The 14,694-nt window shown below is 31.6% G+C and overlaps 1 protein-coding gene across 1 annotated transcript in view; it reads right to left on the reverse strand.

Moving 5' to 3' along the window:
- The window catches only part of LOC148231718 (sodium-dependent noradrenaline transporter-like), a 41,813-nt gene that overhangs the window by 23,160 nt on the left and 3,959 nt on the right, over positions 1-14,694 (reverse strand). The window contains exons 2-3 of the mRNA XM_088192546.1: positions 4,521-4,669; positions 412-867 (exon numbers count right to left, since the gene is read on the reverse strand). Coding sequence (XP_088048672.1) covers positions 412-867; positions 4,521-4,614 — 550 coding nt within the window. The 5' untranslated portion in view covers positions 4,615-4,669. The remainder of the gene's footprint in view (positions 1-411; positions 868-4,520; positions 4,670-14,694) is intronic.

A 14,694-nucleotide genomic window follows, 5' to 3' on the forward strand; every position in this document is an offset into this window, starting at 1 on the left:
GTAAAGTTAAAATCTGTATTTACTTTAATTAAAATATATTTATTGTAAATAATATATTTTTGGACCACCAGTCGAGAATAAATTAAAATTAGTTCAAGTTATACAGTTGTTTTGATAGAAAAGTTAACCACCAACCATCGATCAATTACATCATGTGTGTTGACACAGTGGAAGTGGAAACCATGACCCGAGGCTACCTTAGAAGGCTTTCACGGGTCGGAAATGACCGTATCACGTGACGCGCATTGCACAGCCGAATCGCTTTCGAGCGTCTTCGACTTTTTACTACCAAATCAACTACAAATTAATCATGGATTCGATCACGCTTCATCGATCAACCGAACTTAGCCATTGGCCTAGAATACAATCAATTAACTCAATCGACTCGAAATAAGATAAAACGACAAATACCTGAACCGAACGGAGAGCTATTTGAAGAGCCGTAACCGTCGTCAAGACCAGGAGTGGAAGTCGAACCCAAGCTCGTCCTTCCTGGAGTACTGTGAGCGGTGCTGCTGGCTCCTGCTGATAGTGGAGGTTTTCCAGGAGTCTTTTGGAGCGCATCTTGCATTACGATGCCAGCTTCTGGATCGTCTATCTTATCTATTTCTATGCCTTCGAAGAAGCTGGACACTAAGCTCAGCTTGGGTCTTCCCTCTTTGCCTTTGGACGTGAGGACGACTTTTGTGGAATTAGTATTGGGATCGAATTTAGCTGTGATGTTCCTTGGTGTTATTGGAGGAGGCTGCTTAGTGCGGTTGATCAACGGAGTAGTAGAAGATGGAGTTCTGTGGTCATGGAAGTTCAGTTGAGTTTGTTCCGTGATTGAAGCTGTGTCTTCTGCTCCTTCGCCAGTCTCACGTATTCCTAGAAAAATAAAGACGATTAGGATTATAGATTTAATCAAATTAATATTTCTCAAAGAAATCTGTAGAAAAATATTGAATTGAGCTTTATATTTATATTATTCTATCTAAAATAAATGTAAATTTAAATTAAACTTAAAAAATATTGACAAATCAAAAATTACTTTACAAAGCCCTCAAAAAAATTGAACATGTAACAACTTCCCAAATAAAAAATATTATACAATTACTTCTCAATCGTAAAGTTTGAATAAATGACTTCACACCTAATAAAGTTTTTAAAATCCTTTCAACGAATACTATGTAAGCAACATAAACATAATAGTTCTTCGGCAACTGGATATAGACCCTACGCTTTCTTCTAGTCCGATCCATAAATTTACTACCCGTCGCGAGTAAAATCTAAAGTTACTAGGGTATGTTAATAACAATAAAATCATAAATTTATCAACCATAATAGTTTTGTAATAAAAAATATTTTTAGCCGCCGCTGTAATTAATTCTGAAGTAGTCGTAATCGCGTTTCTTTTTATTACCCGTTGCGGCCAAAACGTCATTAGTTATGAACGCTCCTCTTGAATGAGCCATCCAGCTCCTCAACGAGCTTGCCAAACACAATAATGTTTTTGGCGATAGCTATGAGGAGCTGGAAGAAATATGTAGGATGGTGTTCGTCTATTTTAGGTGTGTATTATAACTGTTTTTTATTGTCTGTATAATGGTTGAAGAAACAGCAAATCGTATAATGTTTTAATTAATGAAGGTAAATCCTGCTTGGGGTAAAAATAAACTATTTATATCGTATCGTTGTTATTTTTTTTGTCTATGGTACAAATTTATATAAGCGTTAATTTTCAGAACCCCTAAAACCTGTACAATATTCAACAAAGTTATTCAAAACATATATTTATATAAATTTTGTAATTTCCGAAGTTTTCAGGGAATCGGTTAATTTCAAGGGCTAAGAGAAATAATGTAGCAACGTGAAATGAAATAAATCTAAAGGCTGTTTGCGAAAAGAGCTATTTTTAAATTATGGAATCCACCTGGCTGTCATTAGCGTCATTTACAAAATATGAGATCGATATGATCGTAAAGAACCTAATGAAAAGTTGAATATTGCAGTCAAAATTTAATATAGTACTGAATCAAATTTACTTCCTTATATAAGTGAAATTTTGATTGATATTAGTAAAGGAACAAATTAAGTTCTCACTCCAGTGACAATTTTTATTTTAGCAGTAAGTAGCAGATATGCTACGATTATTTCCGCTGAAGCTTTAAAATTACTAGAATAAATAATATACTTTAAATTGTCAATATAAATGTAAATTAAAGAATATATAAATAAAAGTGTCATGATCACTTAAAAAACAATTGTTAAAAATAATATTTTAATTATCTCTAATGTGTTTTTATATAAATATATACAATAATGACCAGTAACTCTTGAAGTTATATTCCCTTTATATTGTACTCTTTCACTATTGGTAAGTTATTAATTGTATTTTCGATAATACATTGTCGTAATCCAAATATATTTGCCTCATAAAATTCTCACATTTGCCTCAATTTTCAATTAAAATGGTTTCAGGATTCTAACCTTTTGAGATGTGACTTTGCAGCCAGTAAGACGCAAATGGAAACTAGTGAAAATTTGATTAGATTATATTACACATTGCGACGGACTATGATGGGCGAGATTTTTTTTTTCGAGCAGTGGTGAAGCTGGCGCAGGGATGATGTACGTGGAAGATCCTTTTTGTTCTGATTGCTGTAGCAGCGACAGAGGTATAACTACGTAAAATCCATTGATCTGCATGAATTGCAGACCAGCCAATGTAGCAATGACAGTATAGCGTATGTTGATCCTTTTGCTGCGGTGCTCATATGGTGGAGTCCTTCTCAGGATGTGAGCGTCCATGACCTTATGTTGTCCACAGGCGGGCCGAATTTGCTCTGTCTTTTCTAGTGTCTGCCTGGTCCTATTGGAGACCAGTCTTATGTATTCAAGGCTGCAAAGCTTACTGACCAGTCAACCACACGCTGGAGATCGCTGTTAACAGTGTGGGAGAGTGAGGGACCTCTTTCGAGTTTGAAACCCTAAGCTCTTGAGAGAAAGTAAACTTTGTGAGCACCCAACCGAGGTAGCGTTCTTTGGACTACCAATGACGAGCAAAGCATTGCATTTCAACCCCAGTTGGCTAATAAGGGCCCGGCCCTTAGGGACCGGGGGCTAAATCTGGAACTGAGGCATCACGAAAGTGATGTACAAGGATGAAGCGTAGAAATACAATATCATGCAAAGCTAATGCTATGCAAATGCAATGCAAAGATTTGCAGGTGGTCAGGAGAGCGTTTCCACTTTGGAACAAAACACTCTAATAAATAACGTAGTACTACGGGGGGTGGATACTGCTCATCCAGCCCTTAAAAGATGGATGCCGCCCATAGGGTTGGTCTCGTAGGGTCTTATTACCGGTAAAGGTAGTGGTTCTTCCAATGGAAAAATGTAGTAACGCTCTTGATCAATAACAATCACGCAGCGATCATCCAGCCAATCGTTTTACTCACTTCTTAGAACAACGAAATGTGTATCCGCCTTTAGAAAGTGACATCTCCGAGGTCAAATTGTGCAACGGGAATGTTGTGGCAATATTCATTCATTCAATGCACCATAGAATCCTTGCGTGTCATTTTTTTTCTAGTCCTAACGAGGGCCTTTGTGTGATCGCACTATTATCTAATTTATCCTTATTGATGAATGATTATTTTTAGTCACAGATTTTAACGCGAGTTTAAGAAGAAAAAATCTGAAATATTATTTATGAATTCCAAGAAAAAATTTGGATCACTATTTGGTCATAATTTAAACAAATGTAGATTTCACAACGTTGTTTCAAAACACTTTTAATTTAAGAACTGCTACATTCCACTGACTTTTTGGCACTTGTATTGCCAATTTGTATTTTTATAAGCACCGACTTACGTTAATTTTCAAATGTCCCTAATACGTCTAATTCTCTGTGTGTCACGTTGGCGTGACGAATAAACTTTCACAAGCAATAAATATTAGTATAATGCTTAAGGCGTAGTTACGGAAAAGATTGATTTTCGTTCAGTTCATGTGGCGTCCATTTGTCAAGATATTTGTACAAGCATTGACTTATTGAATGTGATTCTGATTAAACTAACGCTTTTAGCTAGTCATTATTGACTGTAAAAGGACGCCCACGAGCTCTTTTATTTTAAAGATAATACTATTGCATATTATGTTACTCTACAGTACCTACACCAAAAGCATTGTTTAATTTAGAACAGTTTCTGCTGCTTTACTGCCCGATTTTAACTCAATATATCTGCATATTTTCCATCTTTATCAACATAAATACAGAGCAGATGCACTTTAAAATTATATAAATATGGATATGGTAAAATTACATTAAAGAATCTAATATGCATATGAATGGTGAAAGGCAAAAATATTCCACATAGGTCAACTCGCATATACAAATTGTTTTTTTCCGAATTAAAGACACTCCCATTGGACCATATTTAGAATTGACCGTACTCAATTGACTCTAATACGTATTATGAAAGTATCAAATGACAGTGTGTATGAATAATTAGCAAAACAGGGACATTGTACGATACCTAATTGTATGGTCTCGGTGAGGACTGGTCCTCTTCTGTTGGCGTCCGCGGGAGCAGAGTCTCCGATCGTGTTCCCCATGACACCTAGCTCCATGATTCGGCTCCTAGATGCTGCTCGTCCTTATTCTGAATTCTTTGGTGAATCCATTCTGCGGAAAAGAAGATAATATATAGTCGCGTTAGAAGCTGGCCTTTTATAGCAGAGGAAACAGTTTTTCTGTTAGCAATATCAATCGATTGTCACTGTCAACTAACATTAATTAAGCTTTATTAAACACACATGAATATATTAATTTAAGTTAAAAATATTTTTGAACAAAGAAAATATTTTAAAACAGTTTCCCGTTTGCGATTTTCATAATTTCGCATTTTGTAAATATTCTGTCTCAAATGAGTATAACAATATTTATTCGTGCAAAAGTATGACTGTCGGTTCTAAATTAATTTCGATATATTCTCTCGAGAGCTAATTACGAAACTTTATATTGTCGTAGTATGTGCGTGTATATTTATTTTCCCGGATTGTTTGCTAGATGCACAAATGGTCGTCAAAACATTTTCTGTTTGATTTTCTTTGAAAATTTGCATCTATATTAAAATTGCCTCGGTTTGAACAACGAGCAAATATTGCAGAATTCAATAACCGTGGGGGCGGTAATAATGGTAAACTGGCTTCAAATAAAGATGTATTTGTAGTAAATGCAATATTCCGTTAGACTATTGGTTAAGTTAAAAAAACCGCCTCCATTGGAATGAAAGTTTTTTATTAAAAATATATTAAATTGTAAAACGTTTGTTTACGCATATGCCTAGTTATTTATTTTTTCCAAGACAATAGCGAAAATCTAATATATGAAGATATTACACAACTTGACAAAGGTAAATTTAAATGTATATAAAATAATAATTATGTGCCAAAAACATATATTGTTCAAAGTACATAATACAATAAGTATACTTAATAACGTTAAGGGTTATTCAATTGAAAAATAAATGATCCTCTCATATTTTCAATTAAGTAATAAATTCTTATTTATGTAGCATTCTTAGCAAATTACCAGCTTTGATATAAAGTTAATTTGAAATTTCCCTTTGACTATTCATAGCAACCATGTTAAGTCCGAAGCTATACTTTTACTTATAGTCAGCGATGGCGTAGAAATTATTTAACAAATCTCATCATCTTCTTAATCTGCTAGTTAATTATCGAGAAATTAATAGATTGAGACTTACCACAGCAAAGCCGCATCCACGCTAATAATAAAATGGGAAAATAAATTGATTAAGAGGTTTATATGACCTTCCTTGATTGCAGCCTCAAGCCTTTATAATTTATAACCCAACAAAAATAATATTCTTAGACCGTATATATGGAAATAAATATTATTTTAACAATATTGGTTTTCTTATATATAATAGATTCTAACGCTACATAATATTCAGTTTGATAACACTACCCATATAAAATAATATTTTATAACTACAAAAAAGACTGATTATAGAGCTACTACTAATACTATTAAATTTATCTATCTTGAAAGTATGTTTGTACGAATATGGATCGAAAGATAATACGCAGTGTAAAAATACATATTTATTCTATCTATATCCTACAATATAGCAAACACATACATCATAGTTTACAAAAAAAATTAAAGCACAAAAAGTTGAACGTCCATTACCCGTACGTCGGCTTGCTGCGGTATTTCACAACAGTGAAAGACCGATGGATATGCGCTTTTTGAAATGACCTTCATAAGTCATTTCAATTACTTTATTGTTTAATAACTATAACAACTTAAAAATTGCGTATTGAATTGTATTGCTTAATAAATCAAAATTACGTTTGTCTTTACATAATCATCACAACTACGACATTAAAGTTTAATTTTTAGTTCAGTTCAAAGATAAATAGTTCGAGCGTTACCACGATCGCTTTTGTATGGCCACAACAACTTTTTTGCTAAGCATACCTTGACAAATTCACGAAACTTGATTCCCCTTGTAATTTCGCTTAATTCCACTAAAACTTTTGCGCTCTAAGTTATTTACAACGCAAAAAATATCCGTGGCGCTTTGTTAAAATTATTCACGTGCACATACGCAAATGCCGCTCGTTAAATGACACGAGCAAATTGTGGTCTTTGTGCTGTTACCAACCCCTTTTGTGTTTTTGCTGCCGCCGATAGATTGATTTCGATGAAACGCAGACGAAAACGCTGATACGCAACTAGCAACGAAAGCAATATAAATAAATTTAACACACCCCTACTTTAAATGATAAACCTCGCTTCAAAAAAATACTGTGAGACTAAAAATAACCTTGGGATTAAAATAATAATTTCATTTGTTAAAATTCAAATTTATATCACATTTTAATTGATTCAAATAAATCTAGATATAAACAAAATATTGTTGCTTAGCAAATTAAAAATTATGTATTAAAAAAAATACATTTTTCATATTGCATTGATTAAACTATGTGTAGTAATAATTATTCGTAATAAATTATACGTAATTCATTTTCATTTAGGTAGAAAATAAAAATATAGGGTGTACCAATTTTATGTTTTTTTTTTTTATTTGAATATTACTGAGAATAATTAAACAGTATTTTAAAACTATTGTAATTAATATTAATACATATATTTAAATCTTGGTACTTTAAAAAATAAGCACAAATAGTTATTGCAATTTGAATAAGTAAACTGCTCGTTTCACATTAATGCTTTTGTATAATTGCTGGAGGGGGAGTATTTTTTTGACTAACGTATATTGATTCAAAAATCACAGTAAATATATTTATAAGTGAAATAGAGGTGATAATATTTAAGTTAAGTTACGTAATATTAATACATATGTTATTGCACAAAATTTATAATTGTCAAAGCTTAATGCAAAAGTATACACATATTGAAAAAATATTTTGTGAGAACATTTAATGATTGTAGTAAAATATTTTATTATCAGAGCCGTACAACAAATGAAATATGAACCATTTAATAAATGTAGAACTAATTTATAACTATCTTCTCAAGAACTACTACTATTCTTAAGCACGCACCTGATTTAAAAAAATTATAGTCATTGCCAGTTTATTGCGTTCAATATTTTTTACAAGACAATAAAAATACATCTGGAAAATCAGATTTATTTGCTGAGTTAAAAGAAACGGTTTTCAAAAACCTGACCATACCTGGTGAATATTGGTAAAACAATGAAATGGTTGAAAAGTTTATGACCAATGAATTGCCTTTGTTAAATGCTTCCTACTGTGATTTCTGATCATAGTCCTATTTTGCAGGTTGGGAAAATTTTTTGTAATACTTGACTCACAAATGAAAATGTTTAATAAGCCGAGTAGCGCAAAAAAGAAAATATAAAGTTCTGATAAATTTTACAGATATTAAAGTCGCAATTAGAGATAGCTACATTTAATCGATTTATGTTAAACATATTGTTTAGAATGAAAATGTATTTGGCCGCGTAGCGTGGAATTTTTTATTTTTACCTTAAAAATATTTGTTTTTATTTAATTTGAATTGTCGTTATTTTTTCACTGAAAAAGCCTTGGCTTAAATTAAGCTGTGACTGAGAGAAGCGAATAATAAATAAGCATTCATATACACAGCATATTTTACAATTTATTATTCAGATAAGATTTTCCTAGATTTTATTATCTCTCAGATGAGTATCGTTGTGGATTATCTTAACTCTCTTGTAATAACAATCATTTATAAACGTAAAGGGACTTTTTACTGTATTGTACTATTTAATACACCCTGTACAATATAATATATGACATCACGCTCCAATTTTTTTTCAATTTATATTCAAAAGGTACATTTAATTACTTATTCGGATATATGTACATTTGTCACACGTTCGGGTGAAGGACGATTACACGCGAAAAAATCAATACGCCACAGACACAAGAGTTCAGTTAAGAATTTCGATTCGGGAAAGCTTGATTCTTGACGATGAGTTGAAAAGATCCTTCACCTCTATGCGAGTAATGCATGGTATGAATGCATCACATACATACACAAGTGAATACTTTGATAAAAGTACGAGGGTTGCATTAAAATTCAACCCTGGAGTTTTCAGCTATATTTGAGGTAAGGACAAGGCCTTTGGAACGGTTGCCAAGAAATTGATCTAATTATGGGTTGCATGTCGATATAATCAGAAATAATGGTTCAATCGTAAATATATAATAGTATGTATAAAATTTATATAAAGAAGCACAAACGCTTTTGCATTATTAAAAATGTGTACTTTTTTGCAAGAGTCACTTCAACTCGAGAGTATGTGCATATGAGTCGTTACATTTTAAAATGTGCTACATATATCTGAAAACATTGCACTTATACAAATTTTTTTAAATATATAATAAAAGTTTTGCCCTCAATCTTTAGTATCCAAATAATGTGTTATGACTTTTAATTCAGTTTTTTCTGCAGCTTACAAAATAGTATTTAGCATTAAGCACGTAAAGTTCCTTTAAGAAAAAAAATATTTGTATTGAATCAAGAAAATCAATATAAGAGAAATTCTTTGAATTCTGTTTATTTGTATATTATTTTAAAATAATTTTTTAATGTACAATATAGTTATTTATATTTTTAACTAAAGCTTATATTCAGTTTTTTCTGTTAGTGTGGCGTCACTTTTGCATAGTTAAAGAATTACTGTTAACAATTAATTTTTCCCCATTATCTCTGTTCTGTTAAAATTTAAGAATGGCTATGAAGGCAGAAGCATTCTTTATTGAAAGAATCTAACCGTTTATATAAGAACAATACTAGTGAGTTTTATAGTAATGCAGTCGAATGAACATGTATTTACAAATAAGGATGCAGATTAAGAAGAACCGTTCAAGTGCACTAGATTTGTAGATAAAATATATGAAAGAAATATTAGCAAATTTAATTATAAATAATTAAATATATTACATATTTAATTATACCTATACCCTTGCTTCTTTACTTTAATAAACATTTACAAAATCTTGCTCTATAATCCTTGACAATTATTTTAAAATGATAGCATCATTACCATGAATTGTGTGGCACATACCATTTAACTTATAGAAGCATAATGGAATAGTATGCATAAATATCTATAGCACCCAAAAAGGTAGAAGAGAATGATCTAGATAGTGTATTCAGTTTTATTATATACGAGGCGTGATAAAAAAATACGGTGATTGAATTTTTATATCAGCAACTGTCCGATTGCTGATATAAAAATTGATCCATTGAGATAGTCAGTGTCAAATTTTAACAAGTTGTGACTTATCAGACGATTTTCGGAGCCGGAAGAGTTAGGTCGTGTTTACCGTTACCGATTTCGACCAACGCGTTAACATTCATTTTTGTTTTAAGTTGCAAAAAAGTGGCAAATATGCTCATGAAATGTTAAAATCTGTGTATGGTGATACTGTGGTAATTCTGGAGACTGTTTACAAGTGGTATGAGCGATTTAAAAGCGACAATCGAGACGTCCTTCGATCACAAAAACAGACGAAAACGTGCAAAAAGTTTTAAAAATGGTTTGTTCACACAGGCGATTGACTATTTGAGAGCTAAGCGAAGAACTGAACATCTTGTATGAGTCCGTGCCAGTGGCGTAGCTATGGGGGGAGGGGGCGGAGGGGGCGTTCCGCCCCGGGCGGCACTTGCTTGGGGGCGGCATATTCGCGATGGGATCGTCTAGTGTGCTTCTTAACCTTGAATGCACTAAAACATATATAAATCCACGAATAACAAGAGCTTAATAATAACCAATTTAATATTTCAAGAAATGCTGATTTTATGACTGCAAAAAATGTAGGAGGGAAGCGGCAATTTTAAAGATCGCCCTGGGTGGCACATACCCTAGCTACGTCACTGGTCCGTGCAAAATATTTTAACCGAGTGAGTGCGAAATTTGTTCCCAGGCTTTTGACTGACAAACAGAAGGAAAATCGTGTGTCAGTTTTCACGGAATTGAGGGATCTTCATGGTCAAAATTATAACTGGAGATGAAAGTTGGGTAAACGAGTGACTCTCCTCGCCTTAAGAAGGCACGTCAGTCAAAGTCTAACATCATACTTGTCGACACTTGTGTTAAAGACATTGACGGTCATCTGCAATGTATTAATGGTGGCCCTATTCTCCAAGTCTCCGATCGTCACGTGCGCTTATATAGCGTCTTAACGTAACGAATAAACCTTTTATGTATAATAATAAAATGATATGTATTAAAATTTAATTTTTCATAACCCATTACATACAAAATTATCAGAATAGCATTAAGTTTGAAAAGCACTGGAGTACATGGTTCAGGAAAAAGACAAGACACTAATTGATAAATGTGTTAATCGTGTCACTGGCAATGAATAAATAAAGAATCTGCCACTCTGCTTCGGTATTGATACATACATGTATCATACATCACAGTACTCCTCTCCTAGCAATTTAATTTTATGTTATAAGAAGAGAGCTTGGAACATTGGCTTGACGTTAAAGTAAATATTTTGTAGCCTATGATATCGGTTGCGGCTCTAGTGAACTGTGAGTAAGCGTGGAAGCTGCTGCAGATATTTTTATTTTATCACATAAAAAATGATAATTTCTGATAATATAAATATGTTATTTCAAGCCGAGCTTCAAACCCAATATTAAATTTGTTAATAGTTTTTAATTAATAAAAAGGTAGATCAGTTTTGAAACTTGACACTCCAAACCTGCGAATAATACACGAGTCTTTTCAATTTTCACGACACACACATACACACTCAGTCTCTTTTGATGTGTCGTGTGCACATAAAAGTAACAAAGATTCGATTTGTTGATCATTTTTCTCATCTCGTCATTTGCTATAGCGACTATTTCAAAAGGAACGCGTTTCAAAGGATCAATCCTTTATTCGCTCATAATCCTTTTTAGGAGAGTACTGCGTATTATATCGTAGATATACGATGTTATTGCCAAGAAAGCTCTACCTGTTGATCATTATTATTACTTGGTTTTTGCAACAATATACAGAAAATCGGGTCAAGCGAAAGCCTTGACCCGATAGGCTAGCGATCAGGACGAGCGCTACAAATGGAAAATTAATTGAATATAATCCCCCGGTCAATTTTAGATTTAATTGACCGACGCACGCGAATTTCGCAATGATAGGCACAAACGCGCCCTCGATAATTCTGAAAATGTATTCATATGAATATATAACTTTAAGCGAAACTGCGCTTCACAGTTGTTTTTATACGGAGGAGGATCAAAGGGTAGAAAGTTTTTATACAGACGGCAAAAAGTTTCCGCTACAAAGTGATATATGCTGAGGCGTAATTAACCATACGAATATTTGATTAGGCAGCGTCGGTTTTATGCCAGTGTCCATATTGGCATTGTTCGTAGGTAAGTGGATTTTTTAATTACATACAGTCATTCATGTTAATATTACACATTATGGCATTGACCGCAAATAATTTTAGGTAGTCCGCGAAAGTGAGACTGTCGAAGTATTTTAAATTAAATTTTTCATACAAAAATAAAGTGGTAAAATATTTTGCTCTTATGACAGCGTTAAAAGCTTTGGAAATGGCAAAAATAATTTTAATATTTCGTCAAATGTAGAAATATAATGAAATTAATCGGCATTAAAAGAACTTGCAATACTAATTTATTTATTTGTTTCCTTTAAAGTTCGTAAAATATGATTTTACTCAGTGTAAAATAAACGATATATATTCATTAAATTCACTTGTAACAAAAAACATAAGCAAACCTAAGAACGTCGATGCCAAATACAAAGGATAAGAACCCAATATTTCACAATCCATATAATTATTAATATGTTAATATGCCGCATCAATAACTAGACACATTATATAAGTCTGAAGTTATACTTTCCCTAAAGAACTTTCTTTAGATATTTTGGTTAGAAGCATTATCCAGAATCAGCACTTCGCTTCCGACTTGAAACATACGAGAGTTTAGCTGAATTTGCATAAAAAAAAACTACACTGAATCAACCGAGATGACACGTAGAAGTCCAAGATCGACCCGATCGCCTCAAGACGAAATGAAAGCTAGGTGACGCAGTATTATGCTTAAAGATAAAATATTATTTTTCGAAAGGATTGAGCATAATAATTTAGGCAATACAATAAAGTAAAAAAAAATATATTTTAAATAAAAATATATTTTTAAAGTTCCTTTAAAAAAAATAGCAAGTTGTAGAAAAAGATGTTCAAACTGAAATTTTATTATTTTTTTCTCTGCGATCCAAATACAGTGTAAGGCATCGTGTTTCGTACATTTTAAAATATTATTATTGTTATATATAGTTTGATATAATTCGTCACATATTTTTTATTTTTTATTAAATCTTCCATTGTAACCTGGCGTAGCTATGGAGGGGGGCAGGGGGGGGGAAATTCGCGATGGAATCGTCTAGTGTGGTTCATAACCTTGAATGCAATAAAACATATATAAATCCACGAATAACAAGAGCTTAATAATAACCAATTTATTATTTTAAGAAATGCTGATTTTATGACCCTTCTAAAAATATATTTGAGGGGGGGCGGCAATTTTAAGGATCGCCCTGGGCGGCACATACCCTAGCTATGCCATTGAGCGTAAGCCCAATGCGTTACAACGAACAAATCTGTACCAACTGAATAAGTAAATCAGGCATAATGAATATTTACAAGTAATTATTAACCACAAAAATCAGTGACATATACATAATTAATTATAAATTATTATGTGCACAATTTATAATCAATATATGTCACTGCAGCTGGGTCGGTTTTTTTAATAATAGCGCATTTTTTATAAATATAAATTCTAGTGACGCTGCCGGGGCTCGAACCCGCAACTTCAGAGTAACTATTCTGAGACGTTACGGACTACGCTATTCCGTCCTTATATATCCATAAACCTGACAAGTCATAATGGACAGATTTGTAATAAAAAATAGAATAAAAATGTGTTTCAAATTAATAATCGAATATTATGCGATAACATTAAAAAGCTCGTTAAATTAAATATTTTTCCTATAGTATCATGTGCCAAACATTCGAAAGTAAACATGCGCGCAAAATTGCTCTCAGATTAAGATTATACTAATTAATAAAATAAACGTAAGTAAAAATCGTGATATATTTACATATAGTGATGGTTTATTATTTTAGATAATATAATCATAAAGAATAACCAATTACGTATTTAACGTTTTTTTTACTTGAGTTTTTTGCAAGCATATGCATTTTATTTATAGTTTTTTATATTATTTTTTGTGACTAGGGATGTGACATATTTTTTATATAGAATTATAAAAATAATATTAATAAAATTGGCTATGGCAACAAAAAACGGCAATAAAAAAAATATGGCAATAAAAAAAATACAACAGCAACGATCTTGTCATAAAATACTAATCATTTTTATCTTAAATTTAATGATTAACCTTTAAATCTATATTCATAAATTATTTTTGTGAATTTTAATAAAGCAATTATTTTTAAAATTAATTGATTTTTCTGAAATAATTTTACAAATAATATAACAAAAATATTAAAAATTGTTGTGAAGTATACTTTTGGTATATATAAGTAGTTTTGATAATTTAATCTTAAGTTTTTCTCGCAATTGCAGAAAAGATAAATTTTAAGAAGAAACGAGATAATTGGCAATTTATTTTTGTAATATTATTTAATATCGAATATGTATTTTGGAATGAAAAAATATTTGTGATTTAAAATATACTAATAGACACAAAATTTCATACAATATAATTATGATGTATTCTAAACAATTAAAAAATATAAATAAAAATAAAATTCATACATACATATAAGTTTTACTACTACTTACTATTTTATTTCATTAAAATTATATAGCTTAAATGTGGCTTTTTGATGGTTAGATTTGATTAACCAAAGGAGAGCAAATTTCTGAATTGGTAAAGAGTATTAAATATATATATTTATAAGTAGTATATTTTATTTATATGTTTAAGTGTTAATTTATAAGATTTAAGTGTAAAGTATTAAAAAATTTTGTTATGAAAGCATATGTCACTATGCATTAGAAATTTATAAAAATACTTATTGACAAACGTTACGACTAACTAACCAATTAAATAAATTAACCGCTAAATAAAAATACATTAAAAT

This window comes from Plectrocnemia conspersa, unplaced genomic scaffold, assembly GCF_051122295.1.
Source record: "Plectrocnemia conspersa isolate PC_06_02 unplaced genomic scaffold, ASM5112229v1 ptg000009l, whole genome shotgun sequence".
Lineage (NCBI taxonomy): Eukaryota > Metazoa > Arthropoda > Insecta > Trichoptera > Polycentropodidae > Plectrocnemia > Plectrocnemia conspersa.